At 39.3% G+C, this 26,620-nt stretch overlaps 2 protein-coding genes and 1 long non-coding RNA gene across 5 annotated transcripts in view; all 3 read right to left on the reverse strand.

Moving 5' to 3' along the window:
- The window catches only part of nfil3 (nuclear factor, interleukin 3 regulated), a 16,845-nt gene extending 11,488 nt beyond the window's left edge, over positions 1 to 5,357 (reverse strand). Inside the window, exons 1-2 of one of the 3 annotated variants that reach the window (XM_017307676.1) lie at positions 4,780 to 5,357; positions 4,093 to 4,346 (exon numbers count right to left, since the gene is read on the reverse strand). The gene's annotated coding sequence lies outside the window, so the exon portion shown is untranslated. Of the gene's footprint in view, positions 1 to 575; positions 884 to 958; positions 1,113 to 4,092; positions 4,347 to 4,779 lie in introns of those variants that run through there. The other 2 variants (XM_008423820.2, XM_017307677.1) reach the window with 2 other exon arrangements.
- Positions 5,358 to 7,631: 2,274 nt separating this feature from the next.
- Positions 7,632 to 11,870, reverse strand: LOC103473515 (uncharacterized). Its single transcript, XR_535030.2, has 3 exons — positions 11,566 to 11,870; positions 9,367 to 9,440; positions 7,632 to 8,241 (listed from the first exon to the last, which is right to left on the reverse strand). It is a non-coding gene; the product is annotated as an uncharacterized LOC103473515 (long non-coding RNA).
- Positions 11,871 to 14,506: 2,636 nt separating this feature from the next.
- sptlc1 (serine palmitoyltransferase, long chain base subunit 1) overlaps positions 14,507 to 26,620 on the reverse strand; it is a 44,980-nt gene continuing 32,866 nt past the window's right edge. Inside the window, exons 11-15 of the mRNA XM_008423818.2 lie at positions 21,802 to 21,898; positions 21,587 to 21,641; positions 18,441 to 18,558; positions 16,242 to 16,315; positions 14,507 to 15,116 (exon numbers count right to left, since the gene is read on the reverse strand). Of these exons, the coding sequence (XP_008422040.1) occupies positions 15,023 to 15,116; positions 16,242 to 16,315; positions 18,441 to 18,558; positions 21,587 to 21,641; positions 21,802 to 21,898 (438 nt within the window). The 3' untranslated portion in view covers positions 14,507 to 15,022. The remainder of the gene's footprint in view (positions 15,117 to 16,241; positions 16,316 to 18,440; positions 18,559 to 21,586; positions 21,642 to 21,801; positions 21,899 to 26,620) is intronic.

Raw genomic sequence — 26,620 nt, forward strand, 5'->3', positions numbered from 1 at the left:
AATAGACCTGCAGAAAGAAATTACTAATAAAATATCTTACATTTGCATAGTGTTATGCTCTATATGGAGATGTTCGTTAGCTTTGATTGTATATCTCACAATTTTGTAATTTATCATTTTTATTAAACTCTGAAAGCTGAGAGGCTTTAATATTCTGTCCTAGAATGAGGTTAGATGGGCCCTTTGTTGTTGTTGAGCCCCTGCCCCTGTAGCGGCCTCTGCACGGCCCTGGTAGCAACATACGTTTAATATGCCAAAGTTTCAACTAGAGTCGCAGATCAGGGTTTCCTACTGTACAATCTTCCAGCAGTTTTAGCCACAGGCTGTCAACTCACCTTATTGCTTCAAATTCCTTCATTATGTCGCCTGTATTTACAGAATTACTCGCCGTTGCTTCGCCTCCTGTTAGTGATTCTCTTGTCGTCATGCGGTTTTTATTCAGTGTCTATAACTATAAAAACCTGTTAGTTTTGCTACTGGAGAGCCGCCGTTTTGATTTAATGACCCGAAACGAGTCACATGCAGCAGAAAGACAAAACTAAGATTGAAATCTCTCGGTTGTGTGAAATCATCACCTGTTTCTCCTGACAGGCTCCTGGTCCACATCGCCCTTAAACGTAACAGCACAAAAATCCCTCATCCCAACAGAATAACCAGGATTTGCCACCATCTGACCCATCATGCTTTTCTATGGTTACTCTGTTTCCCTCTGCCGCACCAAATTCTACAACAACGAGACAATTAACATAAAGCCTACGAAACACGAATCCAGCAATGTAATGGATTAAAAAAGTCACGAAATGATTCAATAGCCGACATTCTCGACTTAAGGAGGCGTTTCCTCAGCTCTCCTGTCTAGTTTATCAAAGGCAAGTGAAACGTAAGCTAAGCTATGTTTATATGTTAGAACTCTTTCAAATATCATCAGAAAATCAACATCGAACAATAAGATGTCTACCTTTTCCACCTCGATGAGTTTGGTCTTAGTTCCTATCACATAGTTCAAGATATGTGCGAAACTTTCCATTGGCTCAGGATCTTGATGAAATTCCTACAAGTGACTGTTTTCCTTGGTTATATTCTTAATATGGCAGAGATCAGCTGAATGGCAGCTGAATCAGCCAATCAGAACTGTTTCCCAGCCCCTTCTGCTCTCACACAGGAAGTTGTTTCTCTTCTTCCTGCTTTATTGCTATTTTTACATTTACAAATAACAAGCACAGGAAAGAGACAAACAATGACGATATAATACAAAATAATTGATAACGTATATCAGGGATGGCGAACCTGCAGCTTTTTGAGGATGTCAGTCAGTGTTGAAGGCAACACTGACAAAAGCGTTGCCTTTAATTAAAATATTTTTTTAATTAAACATTTTGAACAATTGGACAGAATCACGTGGCAAGAAGATATCAAATCTTACAGGTTTAAGGCACACATAAAAATATGAGATGAAAGAAAAAATGTGACAGTAAACAGAGAAAAAAAGAAAAACAAACATATTTCTCATCAAATAAATTCAGCTCATTATAGGCATCAAACAGCTGTTTTATATACTTTCTTTTCATCCGTTTTAAGACTCTTGAGGGTTTGTCCATCAGAAGGCTTTTAAAGGTTGAAAAGTCTGGTTTTCTATTTTCCCATTTACAGGAGTGGATGAAACATTTGGCAATGATCAGCAGGTAGTAATTTCTTTTGTCTCTGAGGGTCGTTCCAAATATTCCATCCTCTCTTTTTAAAGGAAGAGTTTTTTGTTGAGATCCAGTCCTGAAAGTTTCCACAAAATGTTCCAGTGTGAACAGAAAAAGACATGATCTGTTGTTTCAATATCCTTGTCGCAAAAGGTACAACTGCTAGTGTCAAAGTTGAATCTTTATCGTAATAATTCCCTCTATGGACAAATGTTATTGAGAATTTTTAAATTGACTTCTTTAGTTTTCAAGGGTTTTTAAGGTAAGCAGTTCTCCACTCATTAATCTCTGAATCAGAAAACAAATTTTAAAAATGGAGTTTCTATTTGGTCCTACATTAAATATAAAATTAGTTAGATGCTGACACATCTGTTTGTTACAGTTTTGTGCATGTTTTCCACAATGTTTCACTGTTGGCATAAGTATTATTTGATAACCGTAATACATGTCCAATGCAATGTTGAACATTCAGGCAGAATGTTAAAAAGCAGTCATTGCCCAGCATAATACCAGAAAACCATAATCATTTCCTCTAAGTTATTTTGCTCTTTCACATTACATAAGTGAAACATTGCTGTTGCAGCATTTTCAATATTTATTCACAAAAAATTATTTTCAACCAAATATATTCTGTAGAAGATGTAGCACACATGTTTCAATGCTGATATGTTACAAATTATGAACAATATATTACAAATCAGGCTATTATGTGAAACACAAAACTTTCTCATAGCCAGGATTACAAACAGCTGACTGAAGTGCAAATATTGTAAATATTTTCAGATCATCATACACTTAGCACAAACTGATGGCCGTATCTGTCAGAGAGTATGTGCTGTCATTGCCACATGCTTTTATTTAATCAGCAACATAACATCATGATGTAGAAGTTAGATCGTCATACACTTTGCTATTAACAGCTGTATGACATCCCGACTTCTTAGTTAACCATTCAGACCATCATCAAGAAACCGAGAGGCGAGTTTTAGACAGGGGGTGTTTGTAGTTTAACTGACAGCTCCTCTAAATGCCGCAGGCGTCTTAATGCACATGCGTACTCACTGCATGTCTGCTATTATGACCGCACATGATGATCTGACAGAACATCTTGGTTTTATCATTGCTACCTTGTCAGATTTTCTTACCATAGCATAGTTAGATAGCTATGTCTACTTGTCAGTGCTACCTGTCTAAAACTGCTACCGTCATGTTTACAAATCAAAAACTATAACTGGTTGTGTTAATATTAAAAATCATCATTGGATAGCATTCATTGAGTGACGGGACTGAAATGGAAGCTTAGGAGTTATGCTTAGCATAGTATTGGAACAATTTATATTCACAACGAAACCACAAGAATTTCTCTTCCTTCATCAGAATTTCCTACCCGTTTAAAATGAAAAGCTATCACAGATGTATGCACTACTCCTTGTGTTAGAATATCCTACCTTTAGAAAATACAGTAGTTGATGTTGATGTTAGTAGTTGTGCTAAAATCCTTAGTCGGCATGTCCTACTTGTATACGGGATAGTACATTCTGTTGCATCAAATCCCTTCATCTACCTTTAGAAAATATAGTGGTAGCATTTGTTGATGCACTTAATCTTTTCATCACAATACCCAACTTTAACAAAATACTTAGGTAGCACATTTTGTTGCTCCAATTCCCTTTATTTGAATTTCCTACGTTTCATGAAATACAGAGGTATATATTGATTAACTAAATTCCTACATCAGAATATCCTACCTTTTAAAAATATTTAAAAGACAGGTGTTTGTAAGAAGTGTTTGCAATAATATATACTGAATCAAACAGTATCAGACAGGGGAAACAAGTTTTATTTAAATTAAATTTAACACAGACCTCAAAAATAAAGATACTCCCTTATGTCAAAATTTAATTAATCGAGTTTGATGGATTAAAAAGCCACACCCAAATAAAAAATCTATGCTATCGCCTCGGCCATCTGTTGAATCTGCGTCATATAATGCTTATCGTATCAAACATCTGTTTTAATAAGGTTTTATATGGCCTTATCTCTTTAATAATACTATATAAAACCCTTATCATATCAAACATGTGTTTTAATTGTATATTTTGAGCCTTATCATTGTATTAAATCCTTATTGTGAATTTCCAGATTTAAATTAAGCTCTTATCGAAATAAAACAGACARGATTCTGGAACCTTCTATTAAATCAAACTCTTATCTTAATCAGACAGACAAAATATTTTCCCCTCCCCCATGGAAAGCTCTAGAAAATACATCCTCCCTGAGTTATGCAACTATCCCCCAGTTGGGGGTAGACTCCACCCCCAACTGCTCTTATCTTCCTGCTCCCTTTTTATGACAGCTGATGCTTCATCCTCTACACTCCTGGATAGAAATCTGGTCTTACCTCCGTCAGCGTTCGAATCCTCGATTCAGCACCAGATTCCTACGTTCCAGGACTCCGAGCATGTTACGTCTGACTCCAAAGGATCACGCTCTGCGTCTGCTGAAGCTGCTTCATCCGGTGTGGGGATAAAACACGGCCCGGTGTGACCCAGAGGAACCTCCCTTCTCTGTCAGACTTCAAGCTCAGTCTATTAAATTCCAGTCCATAAATTGGATGGTTCCTGGAAGTCCACCTTTTTTTGTCCAAGAGAAAACCTGAAGACAAAAGGCAGCAGGTTGTGAAGTGAGGTGGAGAAGCTGGTCTGCTAACATCCAACTCAACTGCTTGAAGCTCCAAAACGTTAGATGGGAATCCCACCAACGGACCCGGCTCTATGCATCACCCCAAGAAGTAATTGGTCAAATCATGAGAGTTGGACAAAGTTTCCTCTTTTTTTTTTATTCCATTCATGTAAATTTAATCAAATAAAGAACATTTATCTCCACTTCCAAGCCTGCATCCACTCAGTCACTTCATTCCAGTCAAGGTTGATGAAGAAATTAAGATCATGGAAATTTGGAGTCACTATACTCAATCGTCAAGCATTTATTAAATCATGTTAATTGTTATATTAATTTCAAATCAGAATTAAAAACAGAGAATAGTTTATTTCATAAACATAAATGTTTCGGTGTTTAACTTCCTCACCGTTTCTTTCTCTGCTGCTCTCAGCTGGTATCTGATGAACCGTCCTCCACTCTGTCACTTCAGCCAACCAACTTGGCTCTGGGTGAATAAGGTCCAAATAATTGAGTCACTACCTACTAAATTGTCTAATACTAATATTTTGATTTTATAGTAAATAAAAAAAATAAAATTTAAATAAGGAAGGATGGTTTAAGTTTGTGGACAACTGATCCATATTTTGAACTTTGAGAGCTTTTCTTTCTCTGTGCTGCACCAGCTGCTGAGCTCAGCCTGTATCAGATAAACCAACAGCCCCTCTGCATCAGTCACTACTCCCCAGATAAGGATAGCAAATAATAAAAGTCAAGGATATGTGGAACCGGTAAACTGTCAACCATCAATATATTTTAGAATAATAATAAGACAAGTATATTACAATAGTTTAATCCTATGAACAAATGTTTGCTGTTTCTTTCTCTGTGCTGCACTCAGCTTGTATCAGATAACTCAGCAGTCTCTCTCCAGCAGCCGTTGCTTATTAAAAAATAAAAGTCGACCTACGTTTTCGCATCCACCTGAATAATGTGTTGTTGCGCCACTGAAGATGATTTAAGTCTTTGTATTTTATTGAATATTATATGTTGTATTATGTCATATCTTCAGTTAAATTTAAAATATATTTGATATACAGTCAATAAAAAATGTGAACATGTTCCATAAAGTGAAAATTTAAGTGAATGTGTTTGGAATGAGGATGCTTGTGGACCTTTTTCCCAACAGATTTTTATAAAAACAAAAAAAAAAGAAGAAACAAAAAGTTCTTACAATATTTTGAAATTTAACCTGTTATGCTTTTTTGACAAAATTCTCCTGCAGTAGAAAAAAATGAAGTAAACTCTACATTTACAGCGAACCCTTGTTTTTCTTAAGGGTTGCGTTCCGAAAATAACCCGTGAGGCGAAATCCGTGACGTAGTTACCTTCATTTTTTTAGTTATTACACACCATAAATAAATACTCTACATTGAAACCAAATAACAAAACCTGTTTTCAGGTCAGCGGATGTGCATCAATCAGGCCTTATTAATGTGATCCAGAGTGACGTCATTAACGCGTCTCCTCCAACCCGCCCGCCAGATTCACAGCTGGATCTGCGGCAGAGCGACGGATCTCGTCAAACGAGCCTCCGGTCGGGTTCTGCTGCCTCTGGCCACTTTATTTCCAGCAGACATTGAAAGTTTCCGTTTCCTTCTCCTGAATGACCAATCTGTATTAAATACGTAACTTTATTGGCACTCAGGTAGAGAAGAAGCGCAGAGACAGTTTACCAATCATACAGCCAATCAGGACGCAGAACACTGTGAAAAAAAAACTGCACAAAAAAAAATCTACGAAGCAGCGATACCGTGAAAGGTTATAGCGAGGGTATATATGAAATAATTTATAAAAGGCAACTGAGTAATTTGTAGAATGGCTGCATATATGAGTTTATTTATGTGTATTGTAACAGGTGGAACCACCAGGGGTCGCTGCCTCCACATCTGAGCGCCCATAAAAGGGAAGCTGTCGGGACTGTTGGCAGATTGTCAATCTCCTCTGTGTTGGACCAGGTGTGTTGGCCCACGCCTTCCACTGTTTGTCATCAGGTTTGTGTGTGCTTTTTATTGTAAAGACAAAMMKYKKWWMAWWYRAWWYAWAKCMWMYCWGYRKYKKSKRTYMWYYAYAYRSSSMSRYAMWRCAYKTKKYAAWTTRMMAMRTGYWKTRYSKSSSYRTRTRRWKRAYMSMMRMYRCWGRKWKGMTWTRWWTYRWWTKWWMMRMKKTTTGTCTTTACAATAAAAAGCACACACAAACCTGATGACAAACAGTGGAAGGCGTGGGCCAACACACCTGGTCCAACACAGAGGAGATTGACAATCTGCCAACAGTCCCGACAGCTTCCGTTTTATGGGCGCTCAGATGTGGAGGCAGCGACCCCTGGTGGTTCCACCTGTTACAGTATCTTGGACTTCATTCTCATGCCTGGCCTCATAATGCCTCAACATTGAAAAGGTGGATCAAGTAGAAACTGACAAGAACCTTGAAATAACAAAATGAAAACAAATGTATTTTCCAATATAAGATCAAAATGGTCCCACACTGCGGAGACCTTTTGTTTGAGGCTGTACCGTAAAATATCAAGAATTCGTTTGGCAAAAGCTTTTGACAGATTCGCTTCCTTATAAACAGTTTGGCGCGTTAATGTCATTTCGAGACACGGGTTTTGGTCTATGGCCTTGACACTCGCTGTCACTTATCCTGCAGACGTTGAGTCACAAAACCAATGTCTGGGATCATGAGCGCCCCCTGCCACGAGGCAAGAAAACTGCCTGCCTCACCTCGAATCCGTTCTCAGCTGTTAATGATCACTCCTCAGCACACGAAACACGTTACACACACGGTGACAAAAACAATGTACATATAAGCTGAATTATGGAAAATCAGTTCATATTTTAAATGTTTTTTAACCATTTTATTGGCGACATACAGAGCATGCTCTCATAGAATAGCAGCCAGTGCAGTTAGCGAGAGGTTGCGCAATCCAAGGTGAGGCTCAGCTGCTGCTGCCTCACCAGCTGCTTCTGAGCATTTGACTGGGAAATTGCGAAAATTCAGCCATTTTGAAGAAAAATAATAATAATCAAAGTTGGTCAAGCTAAATGAAAAGTAAATACTTAATAGTACAAACCACAGGGTGAATATAGCAATATAAATTATCATATATTATTTTTCCATGATGACAGGTGAGGCTCTGCCTCCCCTTCCTCCCCTGATCGCACATCACTGATTACGTATGTGTGTGCGTGTGTGAAAAAGGCAAGATAAGTCAAGAGATAATACATTTTACATTATATATTTTTAATAAAAATCACAGATGCAGTAACCTCTCACAAAATACATGTATCAAAAGTGAAGATCAGAGTACGTGATTCCAAAGGAACAATCATGTATTTCTAGATAATCTTAGTGGCATACAAACTCAGTCAGATCACATGTTTATGTTCTAGTCGCCTGCTGACAGGTTAAAAAAAAGCACAAGGTGTCCTTCTGGTTATAAGATAAAAAAGTACATCACCCATTTGTGATAAGGATTGGACAGACTGAAACAATTTTGTTTTAAATGCTGGGGCCCCTCATTTTCTTAAAGCAAAAAGGCCAGAAAAGTTCCATGTTGATATTCAGGACAATAGACGAATGTTATTAATCTCTTGTGATGACATGGTTTTAAGACATGAAGTAACAATCACAGAGATCTTACTGTTACACTGAGTGTGGAGATTTGGAGCTTTCAGTGTTTCTCAGTGTTCTCCCAGATCTGCTTCCCAGTAAGTGAAAGCCATTAAGGTTTTGCTGCTATTTGAGGAGAACTGAGGCTGCTTCTCTGATACAGGACACAGTCTTCTGAATGTCGTCATCCTTCTGTTTGACGGTGACCACTACCCTGATGCTGGAGATAAACAAGACAAGGTGATGGGTTATGTTAACACCTTTCACTTCACACAATTATAAACATTTTCTGAAGAGCTGATGGTAAATTAACTTGTAAAACACTTTCCCAAACCATCTTGACTACCACAATTTTGATGTGGAAGAGCCTTCTCTTGGTAAAGGAGCACCTCACCTCATTTTCAAGCATAATGCCAGCTATCCTATGGAAGAAGCTCATTTCAGCCATGAGCTGGACATTTCAGTCATTCTCCCCAAGCCCTTTCACCTTTACAACTGTACCCCGAGGTCTTGATCAGGGTGAGGGTCAGATGGCAACATCCATCTCACATTTGGAACAATGTGAATTATTCTAAAATCATGCACACACCTTTTGCTTTGGAGCTGGGATAGGGTTTAAAAGTATCTCTAGCACTCCTGGACATGGTCATAAGCTTTCTCCAGATGCAAAAAACACACCTAGACCAGAGGACTGAAATCCTATGACCATCTCAGGAGATTCACCAGGGAAAGATCTGATCCACTGTTTCATAGGTAAATGAAGGTTACAGTTCAACTATAGCAAGAGTCATTTAAATCACCCAGTTGCTAAAAGGTCTTAACTAGCTACGAAGTGCACCTCTGCCATCTCTATTTTTGTTCAAAAGTTCCTTATGTATAGTTATGGCTGACTAGCTGAAGCCTAAAGAGTACTGCTGATTTGAATGCTTATGATAAAGTGTATGATAAAAATTAAATGTCTGAGTAATCATGATTCTCCACCTCAACATGTGTCACGAGTTTCCCTCGTCTCCAAAACCAGCATACGGTCAAAGTTTGCATAAGGAACTGCACATTCTCCCATCAAGTTTTTTTTTATAGATCACAACCATTGTATAGAAGATGATGCAAGCTTCAGGCCCTGTTCCATATATATGGCATTTTTATAAACAACCATGAATCTTATTCCAACATGCCCAGCAGAGTGCCACGACACATAAACTGACCCCTACGTGCGAGCCAGCTGCCTCCCTTGGCCTAGCATATGAAACTGGGGGGTTCGGTACCTCAAAAAAGGTTAAGAACCACTGACCTAGACACAACATACAATTTTGAGCTACACTAAATACTATAATAGTTTCCTTACCTGGGAGGGGTAAGGAATCGCTCTTCTTTTTCCAGATAATGAGCAAGAGTCAAAGCAACCTTTCGTTCCAAACACTAAAAGAGAGAACAATGAAACTCGGTGACAAACTACACCATTTGCATGCAAACATTAATTGATTAATTGGTTGTTTCAGTGTTAAATAATGTGGCTAAAAATATCCACCACAAACACAGAATTCAAAGCAAAAATGAAGCTTGCAAAGTTGACGTGTTCAAATTTTTTACTTTTATTGCTTTTTTTTTTTTTTTTGCTTATGTAAGCATCAGGGTTCAGGTGGAAACTGCAATGCATTTTTAAGCAGCTGCTGGGATTAAATCATAAAAACCAAAGAGGTAACAGGCCCTCATGGCACCTGTTTTCAATGCTATATGGCCATTATTTAGTCCACATGACCCCAAAGCTCTTCACACATTCAGTCAATCACCCATTCATACCCAGATGGTGGAAAGCTACTATATAGCTAGGGAATACGGAGAAGCTAGGTTGCCATTTAACCACACTACTGGACGCTCTGCACACCACCACCAGACAAGGCAGGTGAAGTGTCTTGCCAGGGCCGTGCAGAGACCTTTGGAGGGGCTCAAAGTTAAAAAGGGGCACATTGAACAAGATCTTAAAACACCGTACAACAACATAGCAACAACCCATATTAATCAAGACTCTAATATTTAATCGGATCATACTATATCATTGTCATCATGTAGTCTATATTTTCCCCAACAGGTATAATGTTGCTGTTTCTGCTACTGACAGTGCTGGAGGTCTGTGCTGATCCGAGACTAACTTTTAAACAGACCATCGGAGAGAAGGTGAATGTTATGAAGTATGTTATTAAATAAGCAAATTTGCTGCTATTTTAATAAATAAGCTTTCTGCTTCTGCTTAACCTCTACAACAACTTGGCTGCAGAGTGCTTTAAAGATAAAAACAAACTCAGAGGGGTTAACTCTACGTAATTTTTCAATGTAAGCTCCTCTGAGATTTAGAATTGGAAGACTGGGATATCAAGGCAAAGAAAAGTCAGTAGCTACTGGTAGGGCCCTCCAGACATTCAGGGGCCGATAGAAAAGGTTGAATTGTAACACAAACCATAGATCTAAACCTGTAGCATTTATTTACAGAGAATGACAATGTTATTTAAAGCATTCAACAGAGAAAAAATAAAAGATTAAATAGTACATTTAAGATTTAATTAGGAAGTTTACTTTGTTATGGTGTGTTCACACCAAAAGTGTTTTCAGCGTTAGGGCATCTGGTTTACAATCCTAAATCATGATTCTGTCTAAGGCCCCATATTACCTCGGCCTGGTCCTACATGAAGAGCGAGTCGCTGCACTGCATCTCTGCTGGAATCCCCTGGTAGCCAGTCCGCCCATGCTTTTGGGACATTTTGATTTACTTGATTGTGGGACCGGGTTGAGCTTTATGCTGTGGTCCAAATTATTGGTACATTATTTTTGCTGATGTTTACGTGATATTGTGTGAACTCCAAATGCTCAAATGCTATGGGCCCAATCTTCCTTTAACAGTTGAGGTTCTGCAGTAACTTCTATTCACAGCCGCTCACCTCCAGCCCAGATCCCGTCAGCAACGGTGTGAACCGCCTAGTAGTCACTTTAACCTTTTCTTTAAGTTAAAGTGAAGCAGAGAGCGAACAGTGAGCAGGTGGTACCGGACTTTGAGGTGCGTCGTGGTACCGTTTCTTTAAATCAGGACTTCTGTGAAGACTGACATTCCTTATATTTGTCGTTGGGAGCGACTCAGGCTGTTAGTCCAGCACTGGGGCAGCCTGATAAAGATAATGTCAGAAGTTTTCTTTGCAGCTGAAGCATTTCTGTGTTTAGAGATGAGGAGGCTTTTTCCGCTATTGAGACGACAATTACGAAAAATAAACAGAAACAGCTTTTCTAACTTCTACATCAGACCTACGTTTTTTTCCACAAACAAGTGTTGCAAACATGTGTCTTGCCAAGGACAACAACTGAGACAGACAAAGCGGGTCTTGAACTTAAGAGTTCAACTCGAAACCAACTCCTACCTCTTGAGCCACCTTCACCCCTTAATGTGTTTCAATTCAATATTAGTGACAATCATTTCTGTAATATTGCTACTTACTGTGTGTGTCCCAAATATGATCCAGTGTACCACAAATGATTATAGCTAAAACACAAGACTTACATAATCTACAATGGAGCGGAGCAGCTGCATGTCAGAGCTTCTGGAGCCGGAACTTTTTTCTAGTTGTAGATGAAGAGCTGGGGCAAATGGTTCTCCTACCAACTTCAGACCTGGAATTCTGTTAAACATTAACCAAAAAGAGCATTAAATACAATAGATGAACTGTAGAAACTAGAGTTAAGGCAGATTACAGTTTTCAGTCTCTGTTTTTACCATGTCTACCTCTCTGGGAGACAAGCAGATAGGCCTGTCACAATAACAAATTTTGCTGAACAATTGTCTAAAAAATTATTGCGATTAACAATAATATTTTCAAGAGCTTTTGACGCTGATTTAATGGAAATGACATAATAATGCATGCAATTTCCTGCCATAGATAGATACACTTTATTTTTAAAAGAACACATAACACTGGAACTGATTAACTAAATAAACAAAACAACCAAAAGCAAAAATAAAATTGATTTTCAGTTTGCATTAACAAAAAAAGGTACTTGAATAAAAACTAAGCAACATAAAGCCAAAGTGAAAATAAATACTGCATTCAACCAAAATAGTGCAGAATATGAAGTCTGTGTACTATATTGCCCTTCAGTAATCACAAGATTTAAATAGAGAAGATGGGCACATCCGACTACCTAATGCAGTAGTTCACACTACACGATTTTTTGCCCCTATTTTCCCCTTACGATAATCTTAGGTCGTTGGCCGATCTAAGATTGTCGCTGGTGGTTTCGTAACCGATCATCCTGCAGTGTGTGGTGGGTTACCGTAGATCGTTGTGGCCGCACCGATCTAAATCAGGAGGTTTTCCCGACTGGGAGCTTAACGCAGCCTGTTGAATGTGACAGGTAGCCAATCAGAAAGYGCGGATTCTCCTCTGTGCTTTCTGAGGGRAAATTACGGAGGGGAATCCCACACAGCTAACATGGCGCAACCCGAAGTCCAGCGGACATCGGAGATGATATGTGAAAACAACATTAATGTTTATTCAACATTTTATGCAAAGAATATAGAAATGACAAGAGGAGGAACTGGAGCCAAATTGCTACCGCAGTTGATAAACCCGGTAACTTCTCAGCTGTTCTTTGTTAACGTGACATATATGTCACGTTATCTATCAGTGTATATGTATATGTATATGTTAACGTTATAATGATTTTCATTCAGTCACGACTTTACGCTGACTCTAGCCACACGCATCCCAGGTAGATTCTAGTAAAGCATTGATTAATGCCTGATTTTAACACGGCATTGGGTTTGATTTTAACGGTTCGATTGGGTTCGGCACGATCGAACCGTAAACCTAGGATTTCTGTCGGCTAATGTGTCTCATTAATTATTTTCCATAATGTAATGATAAAAAAAAACTGTGCTATATTTTAGATTCATCGGACTCCAACTGAAATATTTCAGATATTTTRTTGTTTTAATACTGATGATGTTGGCATACAGCTCATGAAAACCCAAAATCCCTGTCTCAAAAAATTAGCATATCATGAAAAGGTTCTCTGAACGAGCCGTTAACCTCATCATCATCTGCTCACATCATGAGCTGTATGCCAAAATCATCAGTATTAAAACAATAAAAGACCTGAAATATTTCAGTTGGTGTGGAATGAATCTAAAATATATGACAGTTTCATTTTTATCATTACATTATGGAAAATAATKAACTTTATCACAATATGCTAATTTTTTGAGAAGAACCTGTATAGTGGTGCCTGTAGTCATTGGGACCTTCGGGGCAGGCACGCCCAAACTGGAGCAGTGGCTAAATCAGATCCCAGGAAAAACATCAGATATCTCAGTCCAGAAATGTGCAGTTCTAGGCACAGTCAAGATACTGGAGGAGAACCTCAAGCACCTGGGCCTCTGGTAGAGGACCCGAGCTGAGAGGATGAAAGAGANCACAAACCTGATGACAAACAGTGGAAGGCGTGGGCCAACACACCTGGTCCAACACAGAGGAGATTGACAATCTGCCAACAGTCCCGACAGCTTCCGTTTTATGGGCGCTCAGATGTGGAGGCAGCGACCCCTGGTGGTTCCACCTGTTACAGTATCTTGGACTTCATTCTCATGCCTGGCCTCATAATGCCTCAACATTGAAAAGGTGGATCAAGTAGAAACTGACAAGAACCTTGAAATAACAAAATGAAAACAAATGTATTTTCCAATATAAGATCAAAATGGTCCCACACTGCGGAGACCTTTTGTTTGAGGCTGTACCGTAAAATATCAAGAATTCGTTTGGCAAAAGCTTTTGACAGATTCGCTTCCTTATAAACAGTTTGGCGCGTTAATGTCATTTCGAGACACGGGTTTTGGTCTATGGCCTTGACACTCGCTGTCACTTATCCTGCAGACGTTGAGTCACAAAACCAATGTCTGGGATCATGAGCGCCCCCTGCCACGAGGCAAGAAAACTGCCTGCCTCACCTCGAATCCGTTCTCAGCTGTTAATGATCACTCCTCAGCACACGAAACACGTTACACACACGGTGACAAAAACAATGTACATATAAGCTGAATTATGGAAAATCAGTTCATATTTTAAATGTTTTTTAACCATTTTATTGGCGACATACAGAGCATGCTCTCATAGAATAGCAGCCAGTGCAGTTAGCGAGAGGTTGCGCAATCCAAGGTGAGGCTCAGCTGCTGCTGCCTCACCAGCTGCTTCTGAGCATTTGACTGGGAAATTGCGAAAATTCAGCCATTTTGAAGAAAAATAATAATAATCAAAGTTGGTCAAGCTAAATGAAAAGTAAATACTTAATAGTACAAACCACAGGGTGAATATAGCAATATAAATTATCATATATTATTTTTCCATGATGACAGGTGAGGCTCTGCCTCCCCTTCCTCCCCTGATCGCACATCACTGATTACGTATGTGTGTGCGTGTGTGAAAAAGGCAAGATAAGTCAAGAGATAATACATTTTACATTATATATTTTTAATAAAAATCACAGATGCAGTAACCTCTCACAAAATACATGTATCAAAAGTGAAGATCAGAGTACGTGATTCCAAAGGAACAATCATGTATTTCTAGATAATCTTAGTGGCATACAAACTCAGTCAGATCACATGTTTATGTTCTAGTCGCCTGCTGACAGGTTAAAAAAAAGCACAAGGTGTCCTTCTGGTTATAAGATAAAAAAGTACATCACCCATTTGTGATAAGGATTGGACAGACTGAAACAATTTTGTTTTAAATGCTGGGGCCCCTCATTTTCTTAAAGCAAAAAGGCCAGAAAAGTTCCATGTTGATATTCAGGACAATAGACGAATGTTATTAATCTCTTGTGATGACATGGTTTTAAGACATGAAGTAACAATCACAGAGATCTTACTGTTACACTGAGTGTGGAGATTTGGAGCTTTCAGTGTTTCTCAGTGTTCTCCCAGATCTGCTTCCCAGTAAGTGAAAGCCATTAAGGTTTTGCTGCTATTTGAGGAGAACTGAGGCTGCTTCTCTGATACAGGACACAGTCTTCTGAATGTCGTCATCCTTCTGTTTGACGGTGACCACTACCCTGATGCTGGAGATAAACAAGACAAGGTGATGGGTTATGTTAACACCTTTCACTTCACACAATTATAAACATTTTCTGAAGAGCTGATGGTAAATTAACTTGTAAAACACTTTCCCAAACCATCTTGACTACCACAATTTTGATGTGGAAGAGCCTTCTCTTGGTAAAGGAGCACCTCACCTCATTTTCAAGCATAATGCCAGCTATCCTATGGAAGAAGCTCATTTCAGCCATGAGCTGGACATTTCAGTCATTCTCCCCAAGCCCTTTCACCTTTACAACTGTACCCCGAGGTCTTGATCAGGGTGAGGGTCAGATGGCAACATCCATCTCACATTTGGAACAATGTGAATTATTCTAAAATCATGCACACACCTTTTGCTTTGGAGCTGGGATAGGGTTTAAAAGTATCTCTAGCACTCCTGGACATGGTCATAAGCTTTCTCCAGATGCAAAAAACACACCTAGACCAGAGGACTGAAATCCTATGACCATCTCAGGAGATTCACCAGGGAAAGATCTGATCCACTGTTTCATAGGTAAATGAAGGTTACAGTTCAACTATAGCAAGAGTCATTTAAATCACCCAGTTGCTAAAAGGTCTTAACTAGCTACGAAGTGCACCTCTGCCATCTCTATTTTTGTTCAAAAGTTCCTTATGTATAGTTATGGCTGACTAGCTGAAGCCTAAAGAGTACTGCTGATTTGAATGCTTATGATAAAGTGTATGATAAAAATTAAATGTCTGAGTAATCATGATTCTCCACCTCAACATGTGTCACGAGTTTCCCTCGTCTCCAAAACCAGCATACGGTCAAAGTTTGCATAAGGAACTGCACATTCTCCCATCAAGTTTTTTTTTATAGATCACAACCATTGTATAGAAGATGATGCAAGCTTCAGGCCCTGTTCCATATATATGGCATTTTTATAAACAACCATGAATCTTATTCCAACATGCCCAGCAGAGTGCCACGACACATAAACTGACCCCTACGTGCGAGCCAGCTGCCTCCCTTGGCCTAGCATATGAAACTGGGGGGTTCGGTACCTCAAAAAAGGTTAAGAACCACTGACCTAGACACAACATACAATTTTGAGCTACACTAAATACTATAATAGTTTCCTTACCTGGGAGGGGTAAGGAATCGCTCTTCTTTTTCCAGATAATGAGCAAGAGTCAAAGCAACCTTTCGTTCCAAACACTAAAAGAGAGAACAATGAAACTCGGTGACAAACTACACCATTTGCATGCAAACATTAATTGATTAATTGGTTGTTTCAGTGTTAAATAATGTGGCTAAAAATATCCACCACAAACACAGAATTCAAAGCAAAAATGAAGCTTGCAAAGTTGACGTGTTCAAATTTTTTACTTTTATTGCTTTTTTTTTTTTTTTTGCTTATGTAAGCATCAGGGTTCAGGTGGAAACTGCAATGCATTTTTAAGCAGCTGCTGGGATTAAATCATAAAAACCAAAGAGGTAACAGGCCCTCATGGCACCTGTTTTCAATGCTATATGGCCATTATTTAGTCCACATGACCCCAAAGCTCTTCACACATTCAGTCAATCACCCATTCATACCCAGATGGTGGAAAGCTACTATATAGCTAGGGAATACGGAGAAGCTAGGTTGCCATTTAACCACACTACTGGACGCTCTGCACACCACCACCAGACAAGGCAGGTGAAGTGTCTTGCCAGGGCCGTGCAGAGACCTTTGGAGGGGCTCAAAGTTAAAAAGGGGCACATTGAACAAGATCTTAAAACACCGTACAACAACATAGCAACAACCCATATTAATCAAGACTCTAATATTTAATCGGATCATACTATATCATTGTCATCATGTAGTCTATATTTTCCCCAACAGGTATAATGTTGCTGTTTCTGCTACTGACAGTGCTGGAGGTCTGTGCTGATCCGAGACTAACTTTTAAACAGACCATCGGAGAGAAGGTGAATGTTATGAAGTATGTTATTAAATAAGCAAATTTGCTGCTATTTTAATAAATAAGCTTTCTGCTTCTGCTTAACCTCTACAACAACTTGGCTGCAGAGTGCTTTAAAGATAAAAACAAACTCAGAGGGGTTAACTCTACGTAATTTTTCAATGTAAGCTCCTCTGAGATTTAGAATTGGAAGACTGGGATATCAAGGCAAAGAAAAGTCAGTAGCTACTGGTAGGGCCCTCCAGACATTCAGGGGCCGATAGAAAAGGTTGAATTGTAACACAAACCATAGATCTAAACCTGTAGCATTTATTTACAGAGAATGACAATGTTATTTAAAGCATTCAACAGAGAAAAAATAAAAGATTAAATAGTACATTTAAGATTTAATTAGGAAGTTTACTTTGTTATGGTGTGTTCACACCAAAAGTGTTTTCAGCGTTAGGGCATCTGGTTTACAATCCTAAATCATGATTCTGTCTAAGGCCCCATATTACCTCGGCCTGGTCCTACATGAAGAGCGAGTCGCTGCACTGCATCTCTGCTGGAATCCCCTGGTAGCCAGTCCGCCCATGCTTTTGGGACATTTTGATTTACTTGATTGTGGGACCGGGTTGAGCTTTATGCTGTGGTCCAAATTATTGGTACATTATTTTTGCTGATGTTTACGTGATATTGTGTGAACTCCAAATGCTCAAATGCTATGGGCCCAATCTTCCTTTAACAGTTGAGGTTCTGCAGTAACTTCTATTCACAGCCGCTCACCTCCAGCCCAGATCCCGTCAGCAACGGTGTGAACCGCCTAGTAGTCACTTTAACCTTTTCTTTAAGTTAAAGTGAAGCAGAGAGCGAACAGTGAGCAGGTGGTACCGGACTTTGAGGTGCGTCGTGGTACCGTTTCTTTAAATCAGGACTTCTGTGAAGACTGACATTCCTTATATTTGTCGTTGGGAGCGACTCAGGCTGTTAGTCCAGCACTGGGGCAGCCTGATAAAGATAATGTCAGAAGTTTTCTTTGCAGCTGAAGCATTTCTGTGTTTAGAGATGAGGAGGCTTTTTCCGCTATTGAGACGACAATTACGAAAAATAAACAGAAACAGCTTTTCTAACTTCTACATCAGACCTACGTTTTTTTCCACAAACAAGTGTTGCAAACATGTGTCTTGCCAAGGACAACAACTGAGACAGACAAAGCGGGTCTTGAACTTAAGAGTTCAACTCGAAACCAACTCCTACCTCTTGAGCCACCTTCACCCCTTAATGTGTTTCAATTCAATATTAGTGACAATCATTTCTGTAATATTGCTACTTACTGTGTGTGTCCCAAATATGATCCAGTGTACCACAAATGATTATAGCTAAAACACAAGACTTACATAATCTACAATGGAGCGGAGCAGCTGCATGTCAGAGCTTCTGGAGCCGGAACTTTTTTCTAGTTGTAGATGAAGAGCTGGGGCAAATGGTTCTCCTACCAACTTCAGACCTGGAATTCTGTTAAACATTAACCAAAAAGAGCATTAAATACAATAGATGAACTGTAGAAACTAGAGTTAAGGCAGATTACAGTTTTCAGTCTCTGTTTTTACCATGTCTACCTCTCTGGGAGACAAGCAGATAGGCCTGTCACAATAACAAATTTTGCTGAACAATTGTCTAAAAAATTATTGCGATTAACAATAATATTTTCAAGAGCTTTTGACGCTGATTTAATGGAAATGACATAATAATGCATGCAATTTCCTGCCATAGATAGATACACTTTATTTTTAAAAGAACACATAACACTGGAACTGATTAACTAAATAAACAAAACAACCAAAAGCAAAAATAAAATTGATTTTCAGTTTGCATTAACAAAAAAAGGTACTTGAATAAAAACTAAGCAACATAAAGCCAAAGTGAAAATAAATACTGCATTCAACCAAAATAGTGCAGAATATGAAGTCTGTGTACTATATTGCCCTTCAGTAATCACAAGATTTAAATAGAGAAGATGGGCACATCCGACTACCTAATGCAGTAGTTCACACTACACGATTTTTTGCCCCTATTTTCCCCTTACGATAATCTTAGGTCGTTGGCCGATCTAAGATTGTCGCTGGTGGTTTCGTAACCGATCATCCTGCAGTGTGTGGTGGGTTACCGTAGATCGTTGTGGCCGCACCGATCTAAATCAGGAGGTTTTCCCGACTGGGAGCTTAACGCAGCCTGTTGAATGTGACAGGTAGCCAATCAGAAAGTGCGGATTCTCCTCTGTGCTTTCTGAGGGAAAATTACGGAGGGGAATCCCACACAGCTAACATGGCGCAACCCGAAGTCCAGCGGACATCGGAGATGATATGTGAAAACAACATCAATATTTGTTCAACATTTCGTGCAAAGAATATAGAAATGACAAGAGGAGGAACTGGAGCCAAATTGCTACCGCAGTTGATAAACCCGGTAACTTCTCAGCTGTTCTTCGTTAACGTGACATAAATAGGTTATAATGATTTTCATTCAGTCACGACTTTACGCTGACTCTAGCCACACGCATCACAGGTAGATTCTAGTAAAGCATTGATTAATGCCTGATTTTAAAATTAGTTGACTGGACTTGTAGCCATTATTTTGTGCCCTTGTGGCTGGACACCACACGGCACGATGAACCCGATCGAACCGTCATACCTAGGATTTCTGTCGGCTAAGGTGTGGTCTCTGAGGTTTTGAAAATGGGCTGCCAACTCGTGTAGTGTGCGCTGGGCATTACACTAAGGAAATGAGGAAGGGAGGGTCAGTGGAGAGCACCGGAGTTGAGCCGTTTTCATTGAGTGTCATTCAACAGAAAGAAAAAAAGGCAGCAAGAGACAATAAGCCGATAATTAAAATGAGGTCGATAGGTTTAATTTATCGTGCGATTAATTGATTTATCGTTTATCGTGACAGGCCTAGTTGGACACCACACGGCACGACGAACCCGATCGAACCGTTATACCTAGGATTTCTGTCGGCTAATGTGTGGTCTCTTATGTTTTGAAAATGGGCCGACAATCAGCCGACAACTCGTGTAGTGTGCGCTGGACATTACACTAAGAAAATGAGGAAGGGGGGGTCAATGGAGATCACCGGAGCCGAGTCTTTTTTCATTCAGTGTCGGCAACATAAAGAAAAAAAGGCAGGAAGAGACGATAAAGCCGATAATTAAAATGAGGTCGATAGGTTTAATTTATTGTGCGATTAATTGATTTATCATTTATCGCGACAGGCCTAGAAGCAGAAGAATAACCCCATAGCTTAATGCATTTTACAATTTTTAACATTACACTAAAACTACTGCATAGGAAAGTAACAGCAATAAACTTGTGTTTTACTGTCAAATGACATTATTACATAATGAGGTTTTTATTAAGGAAATCTCATTGATAAGCCACCTATTATTGTCTGCTTTCCATTTAAAAGGATGTAATTGCCTTAGAGGCATGCTGAAATATAACATGTGGAGAATGTGGTATAACCTTTGCGTGTTCTATAACCAAAATTGAACATTACTCCTGCTTAATTCCTATTGTAGTTATTTGCAAAAGGAGTATTTTTGTTTCTAAATTTAATATTGAGTTTAGCTACTAGCACAACTATGTGTGGGAATTTTTATATAAATATCTTAAACCTGAGTGAAGTTGACCCCCCTTCTTCAAATCAGACAAAATTGGTGTCAAACGTTTATGCAGCAAAAATTTTAATTTGTGCTGCTATCATTTTAAAGATATAAAAAAATTGTCTAGAGATCAAAGGTCAATGAACATGAGTTATTTTATAAACAGTTTGTGCTAGTTTATACTAGTTTGTGCACCGATTTGAAGTTGTGAAAATAAGTGTTGATGATGACTGTCGATTGAAATTGAGATGGAAACAGCAGATAGTTAGCACATGTTTTGCTCTTGTCCTACTTTTTGTATTTCAACAGTACAGTTTTTCTAATAATGCCCCTCTGGGGATCAGAAACTAAAATACAGGTCACTGAGTGTGTTTTGGGAGGTATTGTACCAGTTCATTCTAATTAAGACCTAGTTCCAAGTCAATTACATCAACATTAAAATTAAATTATTATTCATTATTATTGAATAATAATATAAACATATTATTCAAATTATTCATGTTCACAGGTTAGCACTTGAGAATTTCAAATGAAATTCACAGATCCAGCATGAACTGATGTTCATTGACCTTTGATGACCTCTAGAAAAATTTTTCTTAATATCTTTAGAATAATAGCAGCACAACAAAATATTTTGCTGCACAAACCAGCAGAGATGTAGCTGAGTTGATTGACATCTATTTTGTTTGATTTTATGAAGGGGGGCTGGTTGACCTTTGATAATCTTTAAAATGATAGCAGCACAAATTAAAATTGTTGCAGCACAAACGTTTGACACCAGTTTTGTCTGATTTGAAGTTTTGAGTTAAAGGTACTTCTTTAAAAATTGGTGCCACTCAAAAACAAAACAAGGAAAAAAAACTATTATAGAATACAGAAACTTACCCTTGTAGAGCTTTATAAACATGTTTGCATTTTTCTCTTAGTACAATGAAAATACCTACAAAACAAGACAAAGAAGAAAATCTTAAAACATAACATCTGAATTTTTTTTTAATTAACAGGAGGCACTTTATTGGAATCATTTGTCTCATGAACCTCTATACCTGGGACCAATAAATGGTGCACTGAGAGAAAAGTAGCTAAATGAAATCTTCTACCTGGATCCTCCTCCATGATGTTCAGAGCCTCGATGGCAGCTGCAGCCAGCATTGGAGGCAGGGAGGCAGAAAAACAATAGCCCTGTCCCGACAGACGCTAAACGAAAAAACAAAATCAAGGTAGAAAACTAAATATGAGGTGGTAACACCAACACTCCAAGACTGCCTACAGAGAATGTTTGCTTGCTTGTGAATTATTTTCTGCTATCTCTCAAAGCAAAAAAGCACCACTGCCTGGCAATGTTCCAGCCAAAATAATGAAAGTGTTATATTGGGCAGTGGGAGTTAATCCGTGCAGAGAGAAGTTTTGCAAGCAAGGAGAAAATCTGAGCCTATACACAAAGATTTGAGAGAGCACAGCAAAAACTTGAAAGAGGGCAGAAATTTCGCCTCCAACCATTACATGTTGAGAACAAAGAAATGAAATCCTGTTCGCAAACTAAAAATGTGTGCTCTCAATTTATGGCAGTCAAATTCCCCAAAAATGTACACATGCACAGAAAGCAACAAAACAAGGAGCCAACTACAAAAATGAAAGATGGACTCAACTGGCTCAATCTTTGTTGAAGGCAAACATTTGTACTCATTTGGGTTTTATGGAACTCCTGGGAAGACCAAGTACGACATGAGCTTCACCAGGTGCACAATTTCCAAAATGAAGATTGAGCACTTCTAAAACAATACAAATGTAGTGTAAATTTCGTTAAGGATGATGGTAACTAAATTATTTTGTTGACAACCCTTTTTATAATGACGATAAGACAATGACGAAAATTACATGGCTCCTTGATATGACGAGTTGTGTATGAATTTTTGTTGATGAAATGGAAAACTAGACAAAATGTTAATGTCAGAAATCCAAAATGTATAACATTTCTGCCTATTGTGTCTGTCAAAAACTAAAACGTATCAGTAATGTTGCTCCATCTTGTTTCATCCCACCCACCACATGAATGACTTTAATGAACTACAGTGGACGCAGCACATTATCCGAAGGGGCTTGATGGATGCAACCCCAGAAGGATTCATGGACTTACTCTGAGTAGGCCATAACTCTTTGGAAAGAACAACAGAATTGTTGAAGGAGACAGTTGTATATGTAGATTTAACCTGGTGGAAAATACACTAAGAATCTTAAAAAGCACCTGACGGCCCATCCAGCAAATTTTCTCCATGTAAGTTACTACTGATATGCATACAATGTTGGCCCAAATATCGACTTGTAATGAATTTATTGTAAGCTATGAGATTTCACATAACTCCTGACGCACACAGTCGCTAACTGCTGTCTAAAGTTTGCTTGGTTGCCAGCATCAAGCGCAACCAAGAACTTGATGCTTGATATTGTAACAGCACACACAGTTACACTAAACATGTAACAGTGTGTACTGTCATGTTACATACAGTTACATGTAGAGGTGTGCCGATCGATTGACCACCGATCATAATTGGGCGATTTCAGTGAAAAAGTGTATCAGTGAAAGCCGTTCACGGTCTCTTGTTGCCGATCACTTGTACCTCGCAGCCTGCGTGTGTAGCCGTCTCCGCTTTCCTTCACACTGCGCAAGCGCGCAGCAGTAAATCCTATGCAATGTGGTGTGGAACTTGAACGCTGAGTGAACGGGGAAGTTTGCGTGTTGCAGTGAAAATTTACCTCGAGGGTGAAGCACGTCAAAATGCAGCAACACCACGAATCTAATGTGACATTTAAAAAAGAAGCACTTGACGGAGTTTGGCTACATCGTGGCTCAATGCAGAAAAACAAAACATCTGGAGCGGCCAGTAAAGCAGCGCACAACAACCAACACTCACCCAGATTAGCATCACGGTCGGAAAGCTAAACAAATAACCTGAAAAATAATTGAAGTTTTCAAGCTAGCAGTGTAAGATGCTGGTTCTGCTCTTGTTGCTGAATCGCTGCTACGTGCTACTGGTAGTAATATTTCACAGACGTAGCGCCGTTTCTGCTGCACCTCCAGTGAACACTCACACCGAACCTCTGTTTAAAGATTTTACATATGTAATCAAACTTTTGAGTCACGTGACGCGCTCGACATGATGGCTGCCTAGGAGCGTCCCGCACCACCCCTCATAAAGCATTTTGCATTTAAATCGGGCAGGGAGCCGAGGAATCAGCATCAGGTATTAAATGTTATCTCTAAACTAGTGGTAAGATGTCTAAGTCGACTAGAAACTCAATCAAACCCAGCGCAGCTGGAGGAGAACCAAATGTGGCGAGGTTGCTACTGCTAGCCCTGCTAACCTAGCTCAGGATTAGGCTAACCGGGCCTCGTCCTCTGATACTACGTCTGCAGAGGTTTCTGGCGAGGTGGCAAAGGAACTTGCTAAGCTTTTCGCTCTTATTATGGAAATGTCCTAAAGCCATGACAAGAAACTTGAAGAAATACGAAACACAACTACTGCAACGAAGAGGAGACTTGCTGACATCGTTGGCCGGATTGCCGAAATGGAGGACCGTCCGTGCTTCCTTGAAGATGCACGCGAGAAGCAAGAGGCAAACCCCCTGGCTTCCAGCACTGAAGTGGACATACTGAGGCAAAAGCTCGATGACATGGAAAACAGAGAGCGCAGGAATAATATGCGCTTTCTGTGTTTTACTGAATCCTGCGAAGGAAGCGACATGGTGGCATTTCTGATAGCAACTCTACCGACGCTTCTGAACATTAACTTTCCCAAGGGACTTGAAATTGAGAGGGCACATAGGCTAGGTCCATTGTCTCTCCTGGTCAAGGTAACCAGCCCTCCCGTCCGAGACCCATCATTGCGCGATTCGAGAGATTTCAAGACCGAGGACGCATCGCCAAAGCCGCTCGCGAGATGGGAGACTTGATCTGGAGAGAACGCCAGATTATGGTGTTTCCAGACTATTCCAAGCTTCCCAGCGATAAATGCATAAAGTTTGATGAATGCAAGAAACTACTCCATGAGAAACGCGTCCGCTTCTTCCTAAACTACCCAGCTGTGATAACTTCACGGGGGCGTGAGCGCTTTGAGGACCATAAGAAGGCACTGGCTTACATTCATTCTATGGAATGACCAGGCGCCGATATGGATTGTGGAAGCCCACTGGGTAAGGCATTGAGGGCAGAAATGATACTTTGGATCTTTATGGATACGCTAACGCAGGAACTGATCTTCTTATTTACTCTCTGGACACCTCTTCCGTTCGGACTAATTTGAACGTTACTGATGGGTGAGGCCACATAAAATTTTTTTTTAAATTTATATCTGTCTGCTGGGTTTTAAGGCTGGAAAGGATCACTATAAGTTTTGTGCATTTCATTCAAATTTACACCTGTTTTTGCACCTTACTCTTTAACTGGTCTTGTTAAAGGTACTGTATGGGGCCGTTTGTCTCCCTGTTATAATTTTATGGGTGCAGTAATCCTGCCTAGCCCCGTGTTTTTTGTTTTTTTTGGGGGGGAAGGGGGGAGTTCTGTCACCCGCGCTTCTTCGACGGGTTGGGGAGTGGAGGGAGTTTTGGGGTGGTCTAGGTTAAGTGTGATCACGGACCAGAGTAAGGGTTGGTTGTATAAACATAGCTCAGTTAGATATATTTGGACTTTTCTTTTGTTGTGTGTGCGTGTGCGTGCGTGCGTGTGTGTGTGTGTGGATGGGTGTAGGGTCGTCCTACGTTGTTGAAATTTGTGAATGTTGTTGCCTTGTTCTTTTTTTCATGTTGTTTTTTTTCCTTTTTGTTTTGTCCAGCCCGCTGATACCTATAAAGTTACAGTATTGTCTGCTCCATATGCATTTTAAATATCTCATTCAGTAGTAATAATTTGAGTCTCATGAGCTGGAATGTCAAAGGTCTTAATAATGTCATAAAGAGAAGAAAGATATTGTCCTTTATTAGAGCTAAGAATTTTCTAATTGTTTTTATTGCCTTGCGGATGTTTGGCAGTTGTAAAATCCTTCCGGTAGGGATTATACTTTTTACTCTCCCCCACATCAATCTCTTTCAAGAATTGATTTTTTTCTGGTATCTAAGTCATTAATGACAGCGGTGGCCTCCACGAGCATTGGGAGCATAATATTGTCAGATCATAGCCCTATTTACCTTTTTATGTTTGCGATCAATACAACTATGAGAAGTCCTAGATGGAGGCTAAATTCTAGTCTCTTACTAGATGAGGCTTTCAAATACTCTTAGACCACAAATCAAATTGTACATCGATACGAATATTGCCTCGGCTCCCTTTGCTGGAGTGGCTTGGGAGGTGCTAAAGGCATATTTAAGATGTTATATCATCCAGCAGGCTTCATCTAAAAAGAAGGCAAACACTATTAAAATAGTTAATTTAGAAAGACAAATTGAGATTACAGAGTCTAGTTTTAAAAGGGATTCTTCTTTGGTAACCTTGAACAAACTTAAAAAGCTAAAGTACGAATATAATACTATTATGTCAGAAAAAGCTGAATTTAGCCTATTTCGTGCCAGGCAAAAATACTTTGAGGAGGGAGATAAGGCAGGTAGACTATTGGCTAGATACATTAAGCAAAGAGAGGCTATGAGTTCCATCTCAGCTATTAGGAATAGAACTGGTGAGCTTGTTTCGGATTGACATGAAATAAATGCAGTATTTAGTGATTACTACAAGAATCTCTATAGCTCAGAATCAACAGCCTCACAAGAAAATGTCAAGGAATTTCTTTCAGATTTAAATCTTCCAAGAGTAACAGCAGATCAACTTAAGGATCTAGACCAGGGCTGCCCAAACTTTTTGAGAGCAAGATCTACTTTTTCTCTCACCAGCCGCCTGAGATCTACCTCATGACACAAAGACATAAAAATAGC

This window comes from Poecilia reticulata, linkage group LG12 (genome assembly GCF_000633615.1).
Source record: "Poecilia reticulata strain Guanapo linkage group LG12, Guppy_female_1.0+MT, whole genome shotgun sequence".
In the NCBI taxonomy this organism is placed as follows: Eukaryota; Metazoa; Chordata; class Actinopteri; order Cyprinodontiformes; family Poeciliidae; genus Poecilia; species Poecilia reticulata.